At 33.0% G+C, this 26,564-nt stretch overlaps 3 protein-coding genes across 4 annotated transcripts in view; 2 read left to right on the top strand and 1 right to left on the bottom strand.

Moving 5' to 3' along the window:
- Positions 1 to 9,293, top strand: part of LOC129943488 (protein real-time) — a 65,069-nt gene extending 55,776 nt beyond the window's left edge. Inside the window, exons 2-8 of one of the 2 annotated variants that reach the window (XM_056052984.1) lie at positions 140 to 1,078; positions 1,156 to 1,414; positions 1,481 to 1,602; positions 1,689 to 1,766; positions 2,587 to 2,848; positions 2,913 to 3,013; positions 6,285 to 9,293. In XM_056052984.1, coding sequence (XP_055908959.1) covers positions 140 to 1,078; positions 1,156 to 1,414; positions 1,481 to 1,602; positions 1,689 to 1,766; positions 2,587 to 2,848; positions 2,913 to 3,013; positions 6,285 to 6,476 — 1,953 coding nt within the window. In that variant the 3' untranslated portion in view covers positions 6,477 to 9,293. The remainder of the gene's footprint in view (positions 1 to 139; positions 1,079 to 1,155; positions 1,415 to 1,480; positions 1,603 to 1,688; positions 1,767 to 2,586; positions 2,849 to 2,912; positions 3,014 to 6,284) is intronic. The other variant, XM_056052985.1, reaches the window with a different exon arrangement.
- A 1,361-nt stretch (positions 9,294 to 10,654) lies between these two features.
- LOC129940933 (60S ribosomal protein L5) lies at positions 10,655 to 12,338 on the bottom strand. The gene is made up of 4 exons (XM_056049459.1): positions 12,180 to 12,338; positions 11,720 to 11,983; positions 11,214 to 11,651; positions 10,655 to 10,959 (listed from the first exon to the last, which is right to left on the bottom strand). Exons 1-4 carry the CDS (start codon positions 12,180 to 12,182, stop codon positions 10,771 to 10,773), a joined length of 894 nt encoding a protein of 297 aa, XP_055905434.1. The 5' UTR covers positions 12,183 to 12,338; the 3' UTR covers positions 10,655 to 10,770.
- A 4,586-nt stretch (positions 12,339 to 16,924) lies between these two features.
- On the top strand, positions 16,925 to 19,384 carry LOC129940366 (protein-associating with the carboxyl-terminal domain of ezrin). The gene is made up of 3 exons (XM_056048679.1): positions 16,925 to 17,290; positions 17,357 to 17,542; positions 17,594 to 19,384. The coding sequence occupies exons 1-3, from the start codon at positions 17,093 to 17,095 to the stop codon at positions 19,202 to 19,204; spliced, it is 1,995 nt and encodes a 664-aa protein (XP_055904654.1). The 5' UTR covers positions 16,925 to 17,092; the 3' UTR covers positions 19,205 to 19,384.
- The last annotated feature ends 7,180 nt before the right edge of the window (positions 19,385 to 26,564 follow it).

Raw genomic sequence — 26,564 nt, 5'->3', positions numbered from 1 at the left:
TGACCTTAATACAGATGACGTTTAACTGCTACAACTGGGTTTATTCGCATAAAATGCTAAAACTTAATTCCAAACCCTTCCTTTTAATTTTTGTTTGATATACATAGTTATTTCTAACGACCTTCTTTTATACTTTCAGGCTTACGAAAAACGTTTCCCAACATGTCCACAAATGCCAGTCGTTTTAGACTGCCAACTTGTAAAGGATGAAGTTTTCGACGACGGCGCCCGCCGCACTTCTAGTCGTCGTTGTAAATTGGCCGTCGATGCACCATACATTTTTAAAAAACTCATTGGAGTCGAAGTTGTTTATTTTTTGCAAACCAATTTTCTTGACATGGCCAATAGGACCTTGAGCATTGAAGCGGTCAATGAAAGTTTCTCATCTCGCATTGAAATCTTCGAACGGTGTCGCTACTATGCACATCCCGAAAATCCAGATTGGACTTGTTTCGATCAAACTGCTACTTTGGATATTAAGAATTTCTTTGGATTTGAAAACTCAATGGAAAAAATGGGAATGAAGCAATACACACAAACAACATTGAAGGGCAAAGAAATTATTGAGTATTTCATTGAGGAATTGAAAAATGAAGGTATAACACATGTTGAACGTTGGCAACCACCTCTCGATGCGCCAGCTTCCCCAGTGTCCAAAGAACCAACTTCACCGGCTAATCACGAAATTATGTTAGATGGAGATTTCATTGCGAAATATTTGGGTCAATTGTCGCCAATGCAAGAATCCAAGCTACTGGAGTTGAGGAAATTAGTTGTAGACATCGAAGGTATCGAAAAGATCCCAAGCTATCAGACTTTACTACGATTTCTGAGTGCACGTGATTTTCATGTTGAAAAAGCACTCAGTTCTCTTAAGGAATCACTTAAATGGCGTGCTGACAATAATATTGACAATTTATCCAAGGACTATAAGGTTCCATCGGTAGTTGTGAATCATTTTCCTGGAGGCTGGCACCATCGGGACAAGAATGGTCGACCAATCTATATTCTTCGTCTCGGTCATATGGATGTCAAAGGTCTTCTAAAGTCCATTGGAGCTGAGGGACTCTTAAAGTTGGTAAGTAGTTTTGTCTTTTTCTGTTTATAATAAACACAGCTTTAATATTTAAATTTATTTCTTTCTTTCTTTTCTAGTCAATCCATATCTGCGAACAAGGAATCAAAAAGATAAACGATTCAGCCAAGAAATTGGGAAAACCAGTTCTAAGCTGGTGTCTTTTGGTCGACCTGGAGGGATTATCAATGCGTCACCTCTGGCAGCCGGGAGTGAAAGCTCTGCTTAAAATTATCGAAACAGTCGAACAGCACTATCCCGAGACTATGGGAAGAGTGTTGGTTGTACGTGCCCCACGTGTCTTTCCAATTGCATGGACAATCGTTAGTGCATTTATTGGTGAGTCGAATTGACGACCTTATTGATACAATACCAAAATATTTGATTTTTTTTTCGTTTTTATAGATGAAAACACTCGTTCAAAATTCCTTTTCTATGGCGGACCCGATTGTATTCATATGAAAGATGGCTTAGAACAATACATTGATTCGGATATTATACCAGATTTCTTGGGTGGACCTTGTAAGGTAAGTTACATTGAATTAATTGTGTATAAAAAAAGACTAATAAACACAATACGAAGGAGTAATTTAAATAACGTTTTTTTTAATAGTCGTACAAAACGCCATCGAATTCGGATAAAGTTGATCAGAAGTATTTCAAGCTATGCTATTTAGCTGGTTGTGATTGTGTAAGAATAGTGAATTCGAGTTGAGTTCTTGAAAAATCTATTTAAACTTCTTTGTATGTGTCCACTAGAAAACATAAAAGCACACATTCTTTCAAACAAATTTTGACTGATGTTTTCCTAAGATCTTAAAATGTAGTTAATAATTGTTTTCTTAAAATCAAGGATACACTTACTCTCAGCGTGTTAATCTGAAATTATTAGTTCAGAAAGATATCCATTTTTTCTTCTTGAGCGTATTAATTGTAAGGAATCCAAAAAAACTGCGGAAACAAATGATTCTTTTTCTTTGGGTAAAAATTACTATAAAGTTACGGTTTTTGATGAGGATTCAATCATGTCAGAGTGGAATTTAAATCAGGTCTTTAGGCGTTAGGTCAGTTAATTCATATCAATCAGTCAATAAAAAGTAAATTTAAATAGGATACCTTTCAAAGAGAACAAAAATAGCGCTATTTAAAGTCACCGCCATATTTCACGTCTTACAAAACCAACGGCTCAATCTTATTTATGATTGTAGATTTCTTCTCTTTAGACATATGCAGGGCTCTTTTTCTAAACCATACAAATCTGCACAAATTATAAAATGTTTGTGTCTATCTACTCGTTTTGTCAAACTATGAGTAAATCTTTTATGTAAACACATTTTCTAAAAAAAAAATCAGATGATTATACACAAGCTCTGTAAACATATAACAAAGTAACTCGTCCTATGTAAATGTGTTCGTTTTATAGCTTATGTCAACTTGTCCGTCTTAATTGGAAAAATAAATGTTATACCACAAGAATGTTTCCTAAATCCAACACTTTGTTTTCCTTACAGACACTCATCCATGAAGGTGGATTAATTCCGAAAACCCTTTACAAAATGAATAGCGAAGAAGAAGAAACTCAAGTCGATGGAACTCTACACCATGAACATCAGAATCTCTACAAAACCGTCGAACTCAAAGCTGGTTATATTCATGAAGTTGTTATTAAAAACAAAGACCCAAAAAGTGTTTTGACATGGGATTTCGATGTGATGCGCAGTGATTTGCATTTTACTCTCTATAGAACAACGAAAGAATTACCTAGGAAAAATGGTAAACAAAATAAAAATTTATTTGTTGAATGTTTTGTTAATTTGTATTGTTATTCTCATTTTAGACACTTCATCGTCATTTTTCGATATTTCTGGTTTTGTCGAAGGTGAAAATTATTTTAGAGATGAACCAACCACAGTCTGTCACCATAAAGAAAGTGTTCAGGTAAGTTTTAATGATGCATGTCTTGTTTTAGTTAGCACAAAAAAGGATTAATACATAGTAAGGACGTGAAACATAAATTCAAATATTTGATCTATTATGAGTTAAAATATTTACATTCGTGTCGGATCAGGGGATGACATTTAGTGAGATTAGAGTTAAAAATTGATGTCATGTATTCTATCGGGACGAACCGAGTTGGAGCACATCCGCATGTACCATATTTGTATGCTATTCCGCAGGACAAGCGACAAAAGTAGTTAATTGAGAAATTGCTCTGATTGATATACGAACAATTATTAGGATTAATGCAAACTTCGATTTCTGTCTTATTCGCATTTCTCTGTTTTTGGTAAAAAAAAAGGTAGAGAAAGACAACTTTTTTGAATGAGTGGATGAAGCCGTTAAAATTACTTAATTCCTTTTTGCAACTAAAATCACTTTTGCATGTCCTTGTCTAAACTAACCACATTAAAGATCGGATGTTTTATGTGATGAAATAGGCCGAAGACATAGCAGAAAAAAGAAGTACTAAGCTAATGAGCACACTCGTTACATTTTTTGAGCATTGCGAATTTACAAAAACAAAAAAGCTCTTAATATCGTGTAAAGATTCTTGTCCTGGAAGAAACAAACTTGAGTATTTTGCAGTGATCGACCACAAATTTTCAGGATTTCACAAATTTTGCAAAAGCATGAACTTATCTTTATTTCTGAACAATATGGGCATATAACAAGAAGCGACAGCAAAAAAGAAATGGAGAATCATTTTCGATCACCATCCAATATTCACGATAAACTGAATATCAGGAACACAACTAAAAACATTTTAAATCAAAAAATACCTTTCCGATCGTTCTACTCAAGTAGTATTAGACGGGTTTAAATCTTATATAAACGCTGGTGTCCCTCCTGTCTCCAACTCTTCCTTATATTCATAAATGATCTTTTGGCCGAACCTTCTAACCCACTACATTAGCCGCGTTTTATTATCACCATGATCTGATCCTGATCTTGGATTTACATGCATTACAACAACAACACAAGATCCTGCTTTGTGTTTGGATCTCAATTTGAGATCCAAAATTTAATTCTTTTTTTCACAACAAGGAGCGCTCTATCATTGTGGTTTCACATGTAAATGTTGGTATCATTGCAAACAAATTAAATAAAACCTGTATTGCCATATAAACATTTTAATTTGACTGAAATAAAATATTTTTTAAATAAAAAGCGAGAATCTTTATATTTATTTATTTGGTATATAATCCATGAAATAATTAGAAATTTAAACAAAACTAATTAATTGCTGAAATTCAAATAATTAAGTCCAAAAAAATGTATATTTGACATAATTTATGGGTAATATTTTGCCCAAAAAAAATGAACAAAAAAAAAATCATCCAGCAAAATGTTCTATGGGCAACCCTGCTTTAAATGTCAAAAAACGTAAATAAAATCGAGAAAGCTGCAGCAGAAAAAAATGTTGAAAATACTTTTACATGGGAATTTTTTGAAATCATTCTTTAAATTGAAAATGGTTGTAAGAAACACTTAGGTGACATAAATTAGAACTCAGAACCGTCTGAACCATCTCAATTAAGAGAGTAGTTTTGAAATGACGGCGGGTTGTATGTAACACTTTTAAGAATTTGTATGATTTTCTCTCGAAATTCTTGGAAGTGTTACATACAAACAAAACAAAGAACGAATTTGACACTGCTACCAAACTTTAAATAATAAAAAATATGATGATCCAATGCTGTTTTATTATCATGATCTGACCCGGATCAGATCACGGTGATAATAAAACGCGGCTATTGTTCCGGTGATGACAGTACCCTCTGCTTTTTCTATTCGTATTAAGATTGTCACCCTTGTTCTTCGAATGTGGACTACCGACGTGCAACCAAAGCGTATGATAAGCTCATTTAATTTTGATCTTGACACCATTGTTCAATGGGGATTCAAAAACCGTGTAGAATTTAATGCTTCGAAAACTCAATGCTGTCTACTGTCACCAAACCGTAACCCTCCCTCAATGCCACTATCCGTGGGTGGTACTCTCATCGAGGAGATTGAACAACAATCATTCCTAGGTATGTGCATCACAAACCACTTGTTGTGGAGTGATCACATATTTGACATTGCCAAAAGTGCTGCTAACTGTTTTTTGGAAATGCAAGAAGTTTTTTACCACTTCTGATCTGGCTATGATTTACAAAGCTTTTGTTCGTCAAAAACTCTCATATTTGGGCTGGTGCTCCAATAACGTACTTGTGTCTTCTCGATAGATTTGAAAAAAAGTGTTTTAAAAATGATTGAAGATCGTTCTCTTACCGAGATATTTGCTTCTCCTGAACACCGCCACAAGGTCTCATGCCTGTCATTATTTTATCGTTATTTTTTTAAACAATGCCAATTGAAATAGCCAGTCGTATTACTCCCCATAAACAGTTCAACTGTAATACCCGTACTGCTAGGAATGCCCATCAGTTTACCCTAGAACCCAATTTCGGATGTACTGCAAAGTACAGAGATTGTTTCTTTAGCCGCACTAACCAAATGTGGAATGCTTTACCAGGCTCAATATTTCCCACTCATTACAATGTGGAGACAATTAAAACCAATGTGTATCGGTTTCTCCTTTCTAATCCTATCCTCGTTTCCTAATTGTTCGCACTGTGTTTAATCATTATAAGGGTACTCATAACCCCTTTAGTGCGCGCATTCCTAATATGTACATAAAAAAAACAATCGTGACAACATTAAATGGATAAGAATACACAAATATGGGACCTATTCTTACAAGGATTGCGTTAATCAAAGTCAAATGTCACTTAAATTTTTGGTTTTTCTTATCAAATATGTAAAAGGATTTTAAAGATTGCAAGAAAATGTCATGTAGCGTTTTTGAGAAAATGTTGAAAAAAATACATCTAAACTATTTAAAAATTGAAATTTATATTTTTGGAAAGTCTGTTTTGTGCTTTATTTATTCATACATATTGCTTAAAATTTCAGTTCTGAAACAGAAAAAAATTTCTATCCATTAACTTGCATCTCGAACCTTTACAATTGTCATTTCTTTCTTCCTCCAACGCTTAAATTGTAACTTATCACTAAAAACAACCCACACTTCCCATACTATTTTTATTAGTCTCATCCTAAAGTCTATGATATCTTTCCGCTTGGTTAGATAATTTTATGACTTGGGAAATTATAAGAGTATCTTTTTTTATTAAAGTTAAATAAATGCAAACTTTTTTTAAAGGGCTCTCATGTACTAACTCATACCGACACATACATTCTGCATTGGTTTAGTCCGACAACTGGTGCCGATGGTCCTGCACAACTGAATTATTTCTATGAAATTCTTAGTTCAGCCAATTACAAAGGATCAATGACAAGCCTTCAATCTGGATTCTCTTCATCAAGTGCAGCAAGTTCCTGTCAGTCTCGATGATATGAAGAAGACGAATGCCATGCTTTGACACCGACAATGCCGCCGCATTCAAATAATTATTGGCTTAGTTAAGAAAGAAATTCAATTCAGTAGTTTTTTTATTATTATTATTTTTATATAATATCTATTATGTAGTTTAAATAAGAAAAAAAAAAACAAATATTTTTCTTCCCCTTTCTGTGTTATAAAATTATTTAAATTTGTTTAATATTTTTTTTTCGGCAAAAATCATTTATAATATTTACTTTGTTTATTGAGTAAAAAAAAAAGAAAATTTATTTATACATCAAGAAAGATAAAATATTTCTATATATGATTAAATTAATTGACTTTAGGCAAATATTTAAATAAAGATTTATTTATATTCAAAATTAAAACAAATAACTATACAATAAAGAAAGAGTTTATATATGAGATGAAAAACAAAAGGAATTGTAAAAGTTATAGGATACTAAAAATAAATAAATTTAAATTCTTCAGAGAAAATATATATAAATAAATATCTATTTATTTTTAAAAGAAAATATTGAGAAATTTAACAATAAATAAATAAATATTATATATGTACATCTCAAATTGTAAAAAAAAAAAAACAAAAATTGTTAACGAGAGAAGAAATATTTGAAAAGAAAAAAGGCAGAAAATCATTTATAACTAACTGAAAACTGATATAAAATTTAAGTAGAAAAATGTTATTAAATTAAAAAATAGGTTTAATATTATCTTTAATAAATTAAACACAGAAAAAAATATATATTAGTATTTTATAATTTAATTGTATTTGTTCATAATTTTGTAATTTGTTTACTTTTTAAATTCTTTTATTTTTTCTTCTATTTATTAGCACAAGAACTAAAATTACGTTTTCACAAAAAAATTAAGAAAGCTTAAACTTTAAGCACTGCCTCATTATCGCTTTCACTTTACACGGACTACCAGGAGCTACAAACGAGTTGGAGTGGTAAAACAGTGTTAAAAAAATACATCATTTGTGAATACTATTATTCTTCCTAACGGAATGGCTCCCCATTTGAAGCTGTGTTTCAAGATTTGTTTCTATTCGAAATGGGTGTCACAGTCAATTTTGTCCGTCCATCGGTTCGTCGGTTACAAAGTGTGAAGTGTTAAAATCTCATCGGTTTATCCGCAAATGGCGTTATCATCTTCCGTTGGTTCTAACTTGTCTGAATACTAAATTAATTTGATTATCGTTTAAAACACATATCTTAAAAGTACAAAGGTTTCAAAAATTCTGAACCGGTTCACATGAACTATCCGCTGAATGTCTATAAACTATGTACCTATTTCATCTTCGTCATCGAAAGATTTAAAAATTAAAGAAACATACCACAAACCTAACTGGAATATTTGACAGAAAGTTTGAGTTCAGTATATCGCCGCCGCCGCCGTTTCAGATGCAGATTAATCAACTTATTCTTAATATTTAGTTCACTTACATAAAATGAATTTGTTTAAAGTATTTTTTGCAAATTTTAATTAATTTTGGTATATATTTATTTAAGTTTCATTATTTCCTTCATTTCGATTCAACTAATTTTTGTGATTTAAGATAAATGTCGTTTCTTATTTTATCCTATCAATTTAAAAAGTTGGAAATTATATTTAAGACTTGAACTCGCCTTTGAATCTAAGAAATTATCATCAATCGAAAGCTCTACGATTACAATTAAATTTTTAAAATAAAAAAAAATGTTATTTGTTTATAAACTGTCTGTTGTAATGTTCTGTTATACTATTTTAAGCGTAACCCCTATCTTCAATGTCGTTTCATTTTTGGCTAGATATACTATTGTATCAGAATTTATTGTTGAAACAATAAATAACTATATAACAAATAATCTAAAAAATGCCAAAGAGCTAAAGTATTAGATAGTTTGCTAAACAAAAAAATAAATCAACGCTTAAGTAGAATTTTTGTATGAAACTAAAAACAACGGTTGTTAAAATAATATATTTATAACTATTAAAAATCCTAGAATAAGAATTTACTTTTAACATTCCAATTTTGCAAAATATTCATTATTAATTTTGCAATAGTCAATTAAACAAATAACATCCTACACATATTTTGATCAGAATTTAATAATCTATTCCTTTGAATGAATTTATACATTTATCCATTTATCATTAGAAAAAACCGATTTGATCAGTTAAAATTAGAAGTTTTATTGCTTTAAGTTGTTGAGTCAACGAAACGTAAATGTTTTAACTAAAAAAGTATATGGAATAATAAATATAATGAGATGAGTTACTTAAAATGTGAAATCTTTGTAAAAATAATAAAACTACGGATGTATTATAAATAAACAAAAATTACTGTCTACCTGTTACCTTGCCCTGTAAAATAATTTTAGATATATGTATAAGAAAATATTCACATAATCAATTTAATTTCAATTTATTATTTATATTAACTATAAGAGGATTACATACACCTTTGTAGATAAGATAATATTTGCGGCCCAACGGTAAAGCTCACTAATTAATAGAATACAATGTTCAAGGAAATTGGATTAAAATAAACTTTAAAGTCAAGAAGCGGGGCATATCTTTCAAAACGTAACTTTTTTTTTGCTTTCAGTGAGCTTTACCTATGGATCGACAAGCAGTTAAATTTAAGCTTGAATAAAAATTGGATTTAGTTAATATTTTGAAAAAAAAATTGCTTCATCAGCACAGGTTTTTATTTTTAAAATTTGCAAAATAAAACGAACAAGACAATTGAAACAATATTCATTTTTCTAATATTAACGAATGCAGAGGTATTAAAAGCATACAGACCGTGAAATAAAACATCTTTTTTTATCAGAGACTAAAATTTGCTTATTGACACAATTAAATAATCATGAATAGCGAGACTTAGGTAAGGAAGTGAAGCCTTTAATCCGTTACCACAAGCATAGTATAGTACACTATACTTTTCTTAATTTTGAACTATTTCTGTCGAATTCCTCATAAACACAAAAATGTGGCAATTTTATTTGCAATTTGTTCGATTTTTTGAAAAAATCTTACAATGTTCAGCGCATGCGCGTATGCTCAACAATTACCGTTTTCGACGCAAATCATTTTTAAAGAACACAAAAGCATTCCAATATGTCATGGGTATTTTTTTTTTTTTTTTTTTAATTTTTCAAATTCAAATATTTTTAACGACCCATAGACTGCAATTTCATTCGTTTTTTATTTCAAAAAACTTTAAAACGTTGTATTTAAGCTTGTGTTTGACGTAGCAAAATACTTGATACACCAAACTGACCAGTGATTCGTCAAGTTCATAATGAGGCAAAGTTTTTTAAAATTGGTCGGAAAATCGAAAAGATATCGATGATATTTTAAAAAATTTGATTTTTTATTTTTGAAAGCCTTTAAAACGGTAAAATGATATGAACACCTATACATTTTATTTATGGTTTGCATTGGCAAGGGTCCAACTGTTTTATAGACACCTTGTTTTTGAAAATCGAGCCATTAAATCTCGAGTTATAGCATGTTTTGTCCAAATGAAATGTGAATTTTTCTATTTTTTTTGAAAAATCGTATAAAATTGTTTCAGCTAGTGGTCAATTAGTAGGCCACGCCCCCTAAATGAATACAACTTACCATAGCATAGACCACGCCCATAAACATGGCAAGTATTAAACAAGCCACGCCCCCAAAAATAAACCACGCCCACCAAATTTTCACGTTCGAAATTTAGCCACGCCCACAAAATAGACCACGCCCAAAAGGACAAATATTAATGTAACCACGCCCACCGAATATCCGATTTCAAAACTAACCACGCCTATAAAAAGAGCAAAGCCTCCACAATCCTAAACAGGATAGGCATAGCGAAAGCCACGCCCACCAAATACTTGCTTCTTATTTGATAACAGCTGAAATAAGCAATCAATGAAAAACCAACTCTGCCGTCCATAAGCAATGGGCCAGAGCTACAGGCCCATAACACCCGTATCTACTTAATACTTGGGGATGTATCGGGAACCTCCAGGGGATAACCCCCGACAACTGGTTACAACGGAGTCATGTCTCCATTCTATTCAAAGTCCTCTCGGTAGCGGTATATTTACACATTTATTTTTTATCAAAAAATAATTAATCCTAATTTATCCTACAATTCAGAAATTCATTAAAAAAACACATTTTATTAAAAATTCTATTGTCAAATCCTTCTGAATTTGTCATTTCATTTTTTTATTTTCTTGTGTTTATCATTTTTAGAATAAGTGTTAAAAATTCTAAAGAGCTTCCACTCAAACTACGACCGCACTTAAGCATCAGCCTCGGACTTGAGCTTGGCAACATAGGCAGCCTTATGTTCGGCAATCTTGACCTTACGTTGCTCGTTGGTGAGTTTCTTGGCATTCCACCTCTTCTTGGTGATACCAGTCTTCTGTACCTTCTTGTGGGTAGGATCAGCGCGGATAGCAGAGTGGGCTTTTTTGTAGATTTCTTCAAGCTGTAAAGAGATAAAATATAATTGTATTAATTCGATGTTTATAGAAAACTATTTGAAGAAAAATAAGTGTTTGACGCGATAACAGGAAGTCTGAAGGATCGAAGCCAACAAACATCGAACATATAGGCCAATTTAATGTGGTCCGCTAGTGGCACAGCCAGTCTCAGGGTCGAGAACGTGGCGGTAATTTTGTAGCGGACGTCTGAATTTACAAACTCAGTTAAAATATAAAGGAATATAAAAAGTGAACTTACGTCGTCAGCACGGATACCCAAGTTGATGTATCGGCTGAATTGGCGTTTGAAACCCTCTTCGTCCTCTTCTTCCAAGGTGCGCATGTAATCGGCAACGTGCTGGCCGAAGATATGGGCACGGTGGATGTCAGCGTTGAAGCTCTTAGTTTCAGCGGAGTAACCGGGGAAACGCTTGACGGAGTGGGGAATGTTCAAACCACCGTCGACGGCTCCCTTCATGGCACCGAACACACGGGCACCAGTGGTGGTACGGCTAAGACCGACATCCAAGTAACAACGGAAGGCTCCGGGACCATCGTTCACGGGCTCAACGTTGTACTCCTCGCCGGTGACTTCGGTGCAACCACCGTACAGCGATTCCAAGCCCAATTTGTTAAGGATACGACGAGCTACCAACAATCCAGTGCAGTAGGCCGCAGCATAATTGGTCAGACCAACCTGAAAATTAACAAAGTACTCATGTCAATATTTTTCACAACATAAGAGCTAGATTCCATTGAACTTACCTTAACTCCGTAGTTGGGCAACTCATGAGAGTAGGCAGCGCAAACTACGCGATCTCCCTCAATCCTAGCGTAAGCAATTTGGACAGTGATGTCCTTGTTGCTGAGACGTACAATCAAACGGTACTTGGGAGTGTTGTATTTGTTTTTGTCTTGGAAGATGAGACGTTTGCGGGCATAGTAATCAGTTTTACCCTCACGACGCCTGCGGAATTTGACTTGATAACGCTTGAAATATTGTTTATTCTTCACAACTTTTACGAAACCCTGAAACAATAAAAGATTTCCTATTACTATGATGAATAAACTGGCACCATATCTCATCGAATCATTTAATGACACACGATAAGAAATCACAAAAATTCACGAACATCATTTAGTTTTTCGATTCACCAAATTTATATTCACATTGTTCGAGTATTTAATATATAATTTGTAGATAAATTTTGAAAAAATTACTAACCATTTTCACTTATTTTAAAAAGTAAAACACCAACGTTAGAAAATCGCGATGTTCCACACGTAGGTGAAAAAAGAAAAGAAAGAGATAGTCGGTGCTCGCTGTTTAGAGCGGAAGCATATGGGCGAGACTCGAATTTTGCCGAAAATTTTTCAAATAAAATGGAACGAACTTCAGGTTGGTTAGGGCTGTGTTCGTTAGGTTTTGTTACGAAAACTGAAACTCTGCCATTGGGCTAGTTTAAGATATATCTAAGATCTCATATATTTCCGTAATCTCGGATATGTAAACAACGTTTCTAATACAAATTTATCACTTTTAGTGTCAAAAATCTGAGAAGGCAATTTGTATGAATTGGTTTCTCAAGAATTCTCTTTCTCTTAATTTTAAAAGAAAGAAAAGAAATGCAAATCTAATTTGATTGCTACTTAAGAACTAATACTGAAGTGTGTTTATATTTCATCCTCCCGTTTGTCAACTGATCTGAGAAAATTCTTGGAAATATAAACTTCCCAGTAGTAAATAGTGCAGACACTCGGCTAAATTGTTTTATCTGAAGGATTTTCAAACTAGCTGTGATGAACAAATCATACAATCCAGTCCAAATAAACACGTTCTAAATTTGCTATTTGTACAGATTAAGTGTTAACATATTTTTCGTTTAGAGAATTAACAAATACGTATTTATCTAGATAAAAATATATATAAAAAAGATTTTTTTTAAATAAATTAATCATTTTCACCCATTTATTTAAAAAAAATCTTAAAATCATAAAACTTGAGGGCAAGTAATCACATATAATAACAGTTGGCAACTGACGCAGAAAAAGGCGCGCACATGCAACTTTTTCGAAACCAAATAGTTCGATCGTTAGTTGTCCAAACATCGCGCACAAACCAACTTCGAAAGTAATCAACGAAATAAACCAATGCACAGGAAACATTTATTCACCTTGACTAAATTTTTCTCTCTCTCTTGCACTTGCAGAACATTAGTCAACGATATATTTGAATGTCCACGCAGTTACCTATAATTCCTTGTGACACAAAGTAAGGAATTGTTTCGAGGTGATCGTCTAGTTTATGTCAAAGCACAAATTAAAAAGTTACTCGAATGGATGACAGAATGGTTTCTGTATGTGCGCGGACTCTCATATATGTAAGTCTATAGTGCTCAGGAAACCAAACAGTTTCGAAACTAAAAGTTGCATGTGCGCGCCTAGCCTAAGGGATTTGTTTCCTTTAGTGCAGCACGACCAACGACCAACGAACGAACGAATATTCGTCGATTTTGACATTTCTTTCACAAGACAGTTTTTAATTCGTCGCGAATAAAGTTTGACTTTGACAATTGTTTTTTTTGTGTGTATTATTATTTTGTTTTGTTTTGAAAACAAACGATTGAAAAAATGCGGTCAAAGCTATATTTGTTTGAAAAAAGTTATTGGTGTCCTTGTTAATAAACAAAACAAGAAAAAGATTTCATGTGCATCCATTTAATGCAAATCGAATTGAAGGAGAATATGTTTCCTTAATAAGATTTTTTTAGGTTAAGTACGTGCGATTATTTTATTCGTTGTGAGTGTGGATAATGTGGAACATGAATAAAGTTTGACAGTTCGTATCAACTACAATTTTTTCACGATGAATAAGTTTGATTTCTTAAATTTATTAATATATGATATTAAAAGTAAAAGTATGCATCATAAATCAAATAGAAACTATATTGCTATCGGTTTATTAAGAATTTGTGTGCAAATATATCTTCAAACGTATATAAACTCACATTTTGTAATTTTTTCGTCATTCTTTGGTCGCACTCACGTAAATACTGCTTTAGTTTGATAAATAGTTGTAAGGTGTCGAGATAAGATTGTATAAACAGACAGAACTACTTGGCTCGTTGATTCCCCATACACAGATAGCTCGGAAGCGTTAATTTTTTTCTCGGCTCAATCCATTTGGATCTTTGGCTCTGTCATGTATAGCTATCTTTAGATTTCACTCAAGATGAACTCTGATATTTCAATAGAACTTCTTTTCAATTTATTTCAACTATTTTTTGTCAGTTTAATAACTTGTATGATTTTTAAAATGAGCTAACATATCAACTTTTTTGTAATCTTTTTCGTTATGCATGTTTTCCATTTCTAATTAGTCTAAAGCAAATTTTGTACTACTCCGTATGTGCTTCGGAATAGCATAAATATCAATTAGAACAAAAGTATTTTGTCAAGTTTGAAAAAGATACAGATACAAACACTCAATTCTTGCTTATCATTCTGGTTTTCAACGTTGTTGCTTAGCGTGATATTCAATTACGAAAATGAAAATATGATTATAAATTTAATATAAATTATTTCGTTTGATTTGAGAACAATTAAGTGGTGATTCTCATCGGCTTTGTTGATCTTTTTGATGATTAAATGAAAACAATTTTCATCTGATTTTTCCCAACGTTTCGACGGTGATTGCCGTCTTCTTCAGGGGATGTCTTTATTCACATAAATGATAAGAGTGTTTATTAAATACATACGAATATTATGTAAAGCTTTCAAGTATGACTTACATTGATTTAAATATTACAAAAACATTAAAACAAAAAATAAAAAATAATTTAAACAATTAAAACAATTAAAATTTAAAGCGCTTCCGACTTTGAAGACTTGTCACTGTTAAATGTAAACTGTTGAATTGTTTTTGTCTGAAACTAAGGAACAGTAAACGGCGGATATGTTTTGAGTGTCTTGTTTGCGGTTCATATTATTTTTGTTATTTATTATGTGAAGTGTTTCTAATGTATAGCGTTTGGATGTATGTTTCTCCGTTGCAAGAATTTGGACTCCTTCAAAGTCTGGTTGATGTCCTGTTTCGATGGTGTGGCATGCTAGTGCTGTCTTTTCCGGGTTTTTTAGGCGAATGTCTGATTTATGGTTAGCCATTCTTTGTCGAAGGAGTTGTTTAGTTGTGCCAATGTAGCAGAGATTGCATGGTTCGTCCGGTTTTCCTTTGCAGTTTATTTTGTAAACTACGTCTGAGCGGCGATCCTTGTCCGTTTTCGTCTTTAGGCATGTAAATAAAGATGCAACTGTCTGGTTTGACTTATATGCTAAGTTCACGTCAGAGTTGTTTTTGGCGACAACTTCTTTGAAATTTTCCGAGAGTTTGGGAACATACACAACACTTTTATAAACACCATTCTTCTCTTCCAACTTGTTTCCGGAAGATTATAAATTATTTCTGTTATATATTTTAAATAAAATAGAAAGGAAAAATTAATTTAAAGAAATAAATCCTCAATGTCTCTTTGCCTGTTTTTATTTTTTCTAGGACAGTTGCCAATTTTTATTATATGAGGTTACCATTTTTATCCATGTGTTTCTGCTTGCAAGTTAAAGATGATTTTTTTATACAAATGGCTGGAAATTTTGTATTTATTTTATGAAAACCCTTTTTCCAGAAATGAAAAATGTAAAAATAATCAATTTGTCAAAGAGGCTTTGGCTCGTTCATGTCGAACATGTTCGTTGCCATTATAGCAAATTCGTCTGAATTTTAATAAAATTGACTCGACCGAACCAAAAGGACCCGATTTCCTATAATCTGTATTTTTGAAGACGTATGTAAGTATTTTTCTCTATATCTAACCCAGCGTGATTTAATTTTTTTGTCTGCAGACTTCGAAGTGCAGAACATGTAAGAACCCTCACTTTTGTACATATTTTGTTTTTACAACGAACTTTCCATTCCATTGCTTATGCTAGTTGAAAATCAGTTAGTAGAAATTTTGTTGTATTAGTATTAGATTATTAGAACTTACGGTACGTGACTGTTTACCTCCGCCGGTTTACCTCTGACAGTTTACCACCGCCAACCGCCCAATCATCGCTAATCAACATTTAGGGGTTGCACATACATACAAACACATTAAGGCTAGTGGCTCACATGCAACTTTTAGTTTCGAAACTGTTTGGCTTCTAAACTGAGCACTATACACTTATATGACAGTCCGAGTACATGCAGAAACCATTCTATCGCCCATTCAGGCAACTATTTAGTTTGTGTTTTGACAAAAACTAGACGATCACCTCAAATCAATTCCTTTGTTTGAGTCACAAGGAATTATAGGTAACTGCGCGGACATTCAACTAAATCGTTGGATCATTTTCTGTAAGTGCAAGAGAGAGAAAAAAGTAGTTTATGTTTATTGTGTATTGGTTTATTTCGTTGATTACTCTCGGAGTTACTTATGTGCGTGATGTTTGGTTTCGTAAAAGTTGCATGTGCGCGCCTAGCCTTAGTAATATTTTTTCAATTAGTCTAAGGAATGAGGTCTTATATACATCGCTAATCAACATTTATTAATTTGGGGGTTGAACTTACATACATACATACACATACATACATACATACACATAAATACACATTAACACAAGAACAAATGTTTATTATAAATTTACCTCTTTAATAATCTGAAAACGTTTCTGCTATCGATTTTCGTCTGGTTTTTCTTGTACCTCTTTTAGTTTAATACAGGTCAGAAATAATCAGTGCAATCTGAAAATAAAATAAGTTAATTTGCCAAATGAAATTTAATCTTTTGAAAAAGTAGGGCTTACACATTAGTCGATTGATTTTCAGTGAAAGTAAGACTGGCAGCACTGCTACTGACAACAAATTCTGTGTCACCCTCTATACTCAGAGCATATCGAATCGAGTATTGTTATATGTTGACATTTAAGAATTTGACACATCCCCTATGTCAAAATTTTTAATCGTCCACAAAAGAAAAAATATTTCTCTTTAAAATTTTATTTTAAAATTTTTCAAAAAAAAAAAATCTTTTTTTATTGAAATGTTCCAATAGCAAACTTTAGTTAATACAGAACAGAAATACATACACTTTTTCTCCCACAATGGGAAACGATACAAGTAAACTTAAAGGTTTAGTTATCGACAAGAATGCCATCGAAGCGAACGATTTCTGGTCTCTGTACAATGCCGAAATGCCACAAGACTCTGAAGCCGTACGTATGGTTTCTATATTCCAAGGAGAACCAGTAGTCAATGGCCAAGTTTGGATAAGTCAAGGACCCATGGACCGAGCAGTAAAGGTGAGTGAATAGTTAAAATATGTCAGGACAATCCTTAAAAAGTTTTTTTCATTTTTTGGTTCACAGAATCTTATGATTTACCGTCACCCATATATTTTGAGATACATCACCTCTTGGGTACAAGGATCACACAAACATCTTGCTACAGAATGTGTTCGACCACTGTCTATTGCCCTCCCAACACTCACGGATATACAAGTCTGTCTAGGGCTTCGAAATGTTCTTTGTAGTCTGATATTTCTAGTAGAGCAGGTATGTAATCTCTAATGGAATTGAGATTTTCTTGATATGAACTCGTTCTAGGCTCAAGCCCGCCACCTGAATATTGCCATCTCATCGGTTTATATCAATTCCGAGGGCTCCTGGCGTCTGGGCGGTTTCGAATACGTGTGGAAAAACAAAGAAGTCACTAAAACCCTCTTGGATTTGGCTAATGCTTATCGTTACAAACCAGCCATCGATGAAAACGAAACCAAAACCTCGGGTGATTGCATTGAACAATACGCCTTTGCTGTTCTTTGTGAGGAAATCCTTAAACAATGCTCGTCTCCCGACACACCCTATGTTGCCGACTTCCGTGAATATTGCGCTACTCACTTGCGACATCAAAACATCGCCATGCGGCCCAAATTATCGGCAGTCCTCCTCCATCCGTACTTCAATCATGAATTTGTTTTAATTCATTCTTTTTTAATGGAACTGCCACTAAAAAATCCCCAAGAGAAACAAGATTTCTTTACGGGTTTGGTTGATCGTTTGAGATATTTTGACGAGACAGTTGTTGGATCACAAATCGGCAGCCTGCTGCTCTCGCGAATGGTTCTTCTTGATACCACCGCCCAGCTGTGTGTTACTCCCTACGTACTGAAGACCAAATCAGAACTCTCCGCTGCCTTGTTCGCCAATACCACCTACATCAAATTCATCATTCCAAGAATTAAAGAGATCTTCTGCGTGCGGGATGCCCAGATACGACTGATATTGTTGGAGTACTTTGGCGAATACGTAAAACTGCTCAGTAGAGAGGAATTGCAAGACCAAATTCTACCAAATCTTTTACTTGGCATTAAGGACACCAATGACATTCTAGTTGCCAAGACATTACGATGTCTGGCTGACTTGGTTCCTCTTTTGGGATCGGATATGGTTATTGGGGGCAACCGAGCGAGGCTTTTCGCCGATGGCAGACCTCAAGCGTTACCTGACAGCACGAGTCATTGGGTTGAGCCGCGTTCCATTACTCCAGTGATGGGAGGAGGCGAGTACATGGTCTCTGGGAGCCCCTTGCCAGACAATGTTGACGTGAGTGGAAGTTACAATTCTCTGGGGGAAGTAAATGGAGTAGTCATGCCACAACGTTTGAGTCCCGATGGCGGTGAAGATGTTCACAATGGAACTGATGGAGAGATAGACGAAGACGCTTGGAGTGATTGGGAGAACGAAGAGCGACAAGAAGTAGCCCCTGCCGCCGCCGTTGTTATTGAAAACCTCATCATAGAGCCACTACCTTCCGCTACCTCATCGTCGTCGGTGGTTCAATCACCTCGAATATCCCTCACGGACTCCTTCAAGACCTCATCCTCGAATTCTGTTGTGGCTACACCAAAGATCATTGACGATATCAGTGAGTTGGACATTAAGGTGCAGAAATTGCCTGGAAGTGCCAATGATGACATCGACTTCTTCAAAGATATGGAACCTGTCATCCAAAAGAGCACAACATCGATCATTCCTGAAACATTGCTAAGCAGCACAAGCATTGACGAAAAACTGCCATCGCCCAAGAAATCAAACATTGCCGTTGAAGATGTCAAAGTCGACAGTAGTAGGTTTGAATTCAAAGCACCAGAGCTGGAAGAAACCACAGCAGAAGCTGGATGGGGTGACGACGATATCGATGACTGGGGACAGTAATGTTCTCTAATTGGAAGGGAAAAGCATTTCGTTTTTTTTGTCTTTATATTGTGATTAAGTTAAATAGCTCTTGATTTGTGTGTTTAGAATTTTAAGAAGTCAATATGTTTTGGTTATATGAAATAAATAAAACTAAATGTAGCATCTTGTAATATATACAATACATAGATATAAAATATATATCGTAGTTATAATTGAGTGGATCCCAAAACATATGAAATCATATGATACAAAATTTTACAAGCAAAATTAAATCATAAAAATACTAAAATTTCAATAAATATTTTATTGTTATTAAATATTTAAATAAATAAAATTGCCTTTTAATGTTTTCCCTCTATGATAAGTATAATTCCATGGCTAGCAATACTTTCGTAGAGAAAACTCACTGTACATACATATGTAACGTAAGCTACTCCAAAAGGGATTTTTTTCATTTACTTTAATGTTATTTACAAATGGGCATTTTATTAAAAAAATTATCATTTTTTTACACTTCAGAATTTTTAGAAAGTAGTAAGCTTATAGCAAGCGTCAAACTACTATCAGAAGCTCATCATAAGTGTATGTGTTAGTTTAGTTGTTAGTACACAAAATTCAAGGGCAAAACATAATTAACATTTAACTATTACAGAACAAAAAATGAAATGAGAACGTTTACGATAGTGGACCACTGGTTCTCAACAATGATTTTAATCTCCCACCTTATTTAAATTTAAATCTATCGATGAATGGTTTAAGTTATATAAAATGCTCATTCGACTTAAAGCTTTATTCTTCCCATAGTTAGTTCTATGGAAGTCAATATGTTAGTTCTATGGAATTCAATATGTATAAAATTAAATGTACGCAGGCGATGAGTTCCGTACCGGTAATTCAAATATACACAAAATAGCAAATAAGGTGCATCAATTTCACGATTAATGAGTTGATGAAAAAATACTGAGAAGTCATTATTAAAACGCATTTGATAGAGAGATTGCATTTGAAGATGCAGAATACGATGTTCATAGGGAGGCAGCCCATAAGGATCATCCCAAGGAAGACCCTTTAGGTCAAAGCGAATGAAATTATCTTGAATTGATTCAATACGTTTTCTATGAATTTCGAATATGCAAAGCATATTCAAGATAAGGACGACATGACAATTGTACAAAGAAAGAGTAACATAGGGATCATTGCACGTTTTTTAGTAAAAGATAATTCAGTGGCTAAGTTGGTCAAAAGTCAGTGTATACACAGTCAACTTCATATCCTTGTTCTAAAGCGTTTGAACATATGTTTGAGAATTTGAGGATATTTGTAACGGTTGATCTTTTTTTTCACAAGCCATGTTGCTGTTCGCAAATGAGATTTTTACTAAAAAATGCTACACTTTCAAAAACAACTTGTTCAAACACTTTAGGAATGCAAGAAAGGTTTGCAATGGGTCTGTAGTTGCTTATATCCGCCTTGTTACCTTTTTTGAAAATTGGTGTTAGAAATTACTTCTTCCATTTACTGGGAAATTTGCCTGTTTTTAGAGAAAATGCAGGGATGCAACTAAAGCATTACTTAACTTTTTTAATACTATCGGGGGAATACCATCGGGACCGGCTGTCATCATTTAACACGGATAAAAGATCAAGGACCGTACTCTGTAACCCAGAGATATGACTACAGCTAGTTTGCAAAAAGGAGTGAAGATTATGAAAATATACTTCATCAACTTCTTCACTGCTAGTAACAAATGACTCACAGATATAAACAGTTTTATCCAATGAAAGGTTCTTGTAAGTGAAGTTAACTATAGAAAGCCATCTGATTTTTTCTTTAAGTTTACACAAGTTTCCAAAATTTTTTAGAATTCTCTTTCAAAAAGGTGCCCATATCAGTAACATAGCCATCATATACAAAATTAGAAAGAGTCTTAAATCGGTTAAAGAGTTCAACATAAAAAGAGAAGTTGGTTGGAGACAGAGTTTTGAGATTAATGTCATCGAAAATTCAAAAATAATTTCTCTCAGAATTCTCTTATATGTGAAATTAAAAGAAAATAGGTTATGTTGCCACTAGGAATAGAAAAGTTATACCTTTTAAGATAAGACCATCGTACAAAATACGGTAATAAGGAAATAATAAAAAAACGCAAAATGTTAAGACACACAGAAAAAAAGTTACACTGGTTACTTTGTACATAATTATGTAACTTTAATTGCATTTTTTAGTTCCGGTATATAATATTGCCTTCTTCATTCAGACACATACATAAATGTCAAATGGTAAACCGTTTTTGAATATTTTACAAGATGCTATCGGATTCTTTGAAGAGCTAAAGGCCCAATTTTTAATTTAAAGACTAATATTTTGTGTTCCATTTACAAGTTTCTTAAATATCCAACTACCGATTTTTAAAATATCGGGACTTAATATGTAAAAAATATAAGCACCTTTCCCGAAAATGAAAAAAAAACAACATTAAAGCAAACTGAATTTTGAAATAATGGTTTTATGAGGGATACACTTCTGGAGCAATACCAAAATATAACTTTCTTGTAGAAAGAAGCCAAATTAAAAATACAAAATTAAGAGAAAGCTTAAACAATACACATATTGAAACAAAAAATATTGTTTGTCTGTTATTTTTCGTATTTTATAAATAAAAAGAAAAACGCCTTACGTTAATCGCCTGAAAACCTTAATTTTAATCAACATAATTGTTCGGACTGTAGGGTCCAGGACAGTCAGACAGACGGGCGAAATCGGGTTCACTTTTTTACTCTCTACCATGCATCGTAATGTCATGTTTCATAAAAAGCTCTGGTTCGAAATTTTTTAGTAATGCGAAACTTCGTATAAACAGGTTCCAGCAAAAAAAACTCCCGTATTTTTAGACGTTTATATTTAAAGCTATTTATAGTAAAATGGTAATGTTTTAAACTAAGTAATTATTTTATTTAATGTAATGGCATAGTATTTAATTTAAAAAAATCAATAAAATTTGTCTGTTAAATTTTAAAATATGGGAGATCTTTTTGCCCGACCCTGTTGTTTATGAAAATAATTGTAAGCATTAATAGAAGCTTTTTAAATTATAAAATGCGTGAAAACAAAAATTTTAGTTGTTTTTGACAGCAAGTTTTGTGAATGTCGTTAAATTACTAATAGATCTTTAAATGAAATCTTTAATCACACAACTCAACTGTATTAACTTTATGGCTCATACGACCCCCACCCCCTGGATCGTCCATTGGTCAAAAGTTGACACATTTGTGGTGCGTTTGTGGAATAGGGCTGAATATCCGATTCATAGCATGTTCTTGGTCCATTCTTCAGTTAACAAAGTTTACTTACTTACTTAAGGTTGCGCTACATTCCTGTGTGAACTAAGGCCTCACCCAACAAACTTCTCCATCTTGCTCGGTCCCTAGCTAGATGTCTCCAGTTTCGAGCTCCAAGTTGGGTGAGGTCACCTTCCACTTGTGCGCGCCATCTGATCCGCGGTCTTCCTCTATTGCGTTGCCTTGTGGGTGTCGATTCGAAGACTTTCCGGCCGGAGCATCGGTTTCCATGCGCTCTACGTGACCCAGCCATATTAGTCGTTGGACTTTTACCCTTCTGGCTAAGTCTACGTCGCTGTACAGCTCGTCGTTCCATCTTCTCCTCCACTCCCTTCGATGAATAAAGTTTAAGGAAGTAAATTACAAATTTTGTATAATTCAAAATATAATGGGGGTTTTGAATTGAAGGCAATTCTTACAAAAAAAAAACAAACAAACTATCTCCCAGGGGGCGGGGGGTCATGGCCCCTACGATCCGCCATTGCCCCTAATTGCATGCAACAACAAATAACGCTTTTGACATTTGGTAAAATTTTGTGAAAGGTCGAATGGACAATTTTTGATTTTAAAAACTAAAAACTATTAAAACTTATTCAAAATTGATTTTTGACTCAAATATCTTTTCGAAAATTAGAAATTTTGGCTTCAAACCAATTTTATTCTAAAAAAAAGTTTTTATACAAAATTGCGAAGTAAGTTTTTCCTTAAAAATTTAAATCTACAATAAATAGTTCGCACAATTGGTAAAAATTGATGTAAGATAATCGATATATCCTAAATAAATGAGGAATTGTCTTGATTTTATTATGTGGTAAGTTAGCACTGCTAACTACTAAAATTGATTTTTGGACAAAAACATTGTTATGAATATTTGTTGAAAATTTAAAGAAAGACAAATCGCCAGGCAGGACGGGAAGTTATCAGTGTGGGTCGCATCTCAGCCTCTTTTTTTATTTAAATCTAAACAGTCGATATAAGGACAAAAGCAAAATTAATAAGGACAAAAGTTACTCCAGAAAAAGTTGTATCCCAATAATGTAGGTGTTCTTCACTTATCTCAAAAATTACCACTTTCGCCTTTTTTTGGTCCAATCTTCTTCTTTTGGCCTATTAATATTACTTCGACGATTATTTATTTTTAAAAAACGTATTAAGACGACTGTATTCTGAAAACCGTTAGATCCACAGACACAAATTTAGACTAAAATTTTAGTTCATTTATTTGCTTAAAATCGAATAACGGGATTGTGTTCAATAAAAAATACCAATAAACTAAAAAATATCGAAGCAGTTTTTTTTTATTTTTGGAGAAGTGCGTTCGGGAATCGAGATCGGAAACTTTTATTATTAATTAGGCCAACATCATAAACAAGTAAATTACTAAGAAGAACTACTGGATTTAACACATGGTCTGACGTACATAATATATCTGGATTAAATGAATAAACAAAATATGAAAACATGTATGGGGTTTTCTAGATCTGTCAAAACATTAATTTTCCGCTTTTGTATTCCATGGGGCAAAATTAATTGATTTATTTTTGATTTAAGATTAAATCTGCAGATCTAGATTTTTATTTCCATCAATACTAATAGAATTTTAAAAAAGTGTTTAGTTAAAATTTGATACCAGAAAGAAATTTCAAAAAATTAATCGGCGAATCATCAACTTTTTCTTTGGTGAATGGGAATTGAAGCTACACCATATGAAACATGGTGGAAACATAAATGAAATCAACAAAGGGATTGGATTGGCTTTCACCAAGTAGTGAATTTCATGGTGACTGTTCAGTGAGGAAATCACCAATCAAGTGTATTTGGTGTATTCCAAAGTGAAGTTTAGTTGATGAAAAATACCGTGAATTCACACCGGTGAAATCAATATGTTAGTTGAGTTGCTGATATACTTGGCTATATTCACTTCGGAATTTACTTTGCAAAATTGAACTTTTTATTCATAAATGTATATTTACCAGTGATTTTATTAGGCAAGCAAGTGTTACTCATTCATTAGTGCAAAATGACCTAGTGAAAAATAAAGGAAGTCTTTCATTTTTGTATTATATAATTATTTTTTACTCATTGCTTAATCTTTAGGTACAAATATTAAAAAAAACAGTCATGTAAATTTTTATAATTTGATTTAAAAAAAATTAAATTAGATGAATAAAAAATACTGAATACCTATAATAGTAAAAAAAACGAAGCACATACATATTTACATATGTAGGTACATAAAGAAACAAACAAAATGAAAATCACTTTTTGACACTTTTAGAATTTATTTTCTTTTACTCTTTTCAATAACTATTCTTTTATATGTATATTGGTTTTACGAAATTGTCGACACTGTGAACAATTGACTTCAACTGAAAAAATAAACAATAGAAGAAAAGGATTTTATGTATGTAATTAAATAACGGCGCGTGGAGCGTCGCGCCTTGAAAACACAAATGCATTTTGTATTTTTTCTGTTTCTCGAAAAAAACAACAATGCTTGCAAAAAAGATCACTTACCCCGGACACTGTGCATTGTTGTTGGAAATAACTTTGATTCTAGAAGCAAAACAGGCTGAGAATCGCGAACCGAAGTTTTTATGATATGTAAAATACCTGAATATTGAAATTCTGAAACTGAGGCCAATCTCCGTATAACAATTCAGTGCCAGGTAAAGAAAAGAGAAACCAAATAGACAACACAAATCCCATCTCATGCTTGATAGTGATTCAAATTTTGTACAAAAGAAAAAGCTTGGGTGGATTTTGTGATCATAGGAAAAACACAGTGCATTTCAGTAAGGATTTCATTGCATGCTATTCCTCAATGATTATAGTAGATGAACTTCTTGGTGACTTTACACAAAATTTTCATTGGTGAGCAAATTTCCTACTGTAGTTCTATTGCACTCCTTAAATGGTACAAAAATTTACACTAACAATGAAAAAAAAAACAATTCCAATCACATTTCATGCGCCAGAAAAAAAGTGTATTGGAAAGTTGAATTTATACATTTAAAAAACCCATTAAATGACATAAAAGTATAGTAATAAAAATTAATAAAATACCTCTCACCTTAGTTTGGATTCGGTGAAAATTTGTCTACACAGGAATACTTTTGTTTTTTTATTGTGAATTTGTTCCGGGCCTGATTATGAGGTTCGTGGCGAATCGTTTTCAATTCAACCTTTCAAATTCGACTCGCGTCGTATTTCCTTATTAACGAATTCGCGGAGAAGCGAATCACTATTTGATTTGACACTTTTGGTTCGGCTTTTTCTTCCAATATTCCAGTGATTTAACACTTTTGTTTTGACAGCTTTCCACAAATTTTGTATTTATTTTTTGGATTTGCGAAATTTGCGCTGATTTATTCAATTAACAGTATTAAATATTAATTAAACTTGTTTTAGCCCGATATTCAGGACCGACGAATGCTCCCGTTGCAATGCCCTTATTTTTCCTTATAAACTCGACGAGATCCAAAAATTGATGTCCATTTGTTTGCTTGTTTTTACCGTTCTTTGAATGAATTTTAAAATATTGTATTGTGGATAATTTATAAGAAATTTAAAATAAAGCTAGCTCACATGTTTAATAATTACAATCAAGAAAGAATCCACAAAATTGAACAGTGAATTATAATAAACTCTTTCGTCTGTGAGTCTGCCAAAAAAGCTGTCGGATTTCAATTCGCCAACAAACATTATGACATTTAAAATTAGCCTTCGAATCTGTTAATTGATCAAATGCAAAACGAAGAAGGCGAAAGCGAAAGCAATCATTGAAAAATGGCTAACTCGCTAGGAAAACGAAAACGCGAATCCCATAATCAGGGCCCAGTTTTTGTTTTCAATTATTCTCCCACTCTCTGTCTTTCTCTACCCTCCCTCATAGATAAACAGAGAGTGAGTTAAAATTTCAATGTAAATAAGAAAAAGACAACCACTTTTTCATAAATCATCTTTTCTTGTATATTCTTTTAATAGTAATTTTTAAAAATGTTTTTTTTTTGTCATTTTTTAATTTTTTTTTAGGTTAT

Source organism: Eupeodes corollae, chromosome 1, assembly GCF_945859685.1.
Source record: "Eupeodes corollae chromosome 1, idEupCoro1.1, whole genome shotgun sequence".
Taxonomy (NCBI): Eukaryota; Metazoa; Arthropoda; class Insecta; order Diptera; family Syrphidae; genus Eupeodes; species Eupeodes corollae.
Note: the sequence above shows the minus strand (reverse complement) of the source record. Positions and strands in the feature narration are given on the sequence as shown.

What these genes read in the sequence shown, in the direction of transcription:
- LOC129940933 (XM_056049459.1), bottom strand. An exon ending in TGCCCAACTACGGAGTTAAG is followed by an intron (nt 11,652 to 11,719) that starts GTAAGTTCAATG and finishes GTTAATTTTCAG; the next exon opens with GTTGGTCTGACCAATTATGC. An exon ending in TGGGTATCCGTGCTGACGAC is followed by an intron (nt 10,960 to 11,213) that starts GTAAGTTCACTT and finishes ATCTCTTTACAG; the next exon opens with CTTGAAGAAATCTACAAAAA.
- LOC129940366 (XM_056048679.1), top strand. Translation starts at nt 17,093, where the DNA reads ATGGGAAACGATACAAGTAAACTTAAAGGTTTAGTTATCGACAAGAAT. An exon ending in CCATGGACCGAGCAGTAAAG is followed by an intron (nt 17,291 to 17,356) that starts GTGAGTGAATAG and finishes TTTGGTTCACAG; the next exon opens with AATCTTATGATTTACCGTCA. An exon ending in TGATATTTCTAGTAGAGCAG is followed by an intron (nt 17,543 to 17,593) that starts GTATGTAATCTC and finishes AACTCGTTCTAG; the next exon opens with GCTCAAGCCCGCCACCTGAA.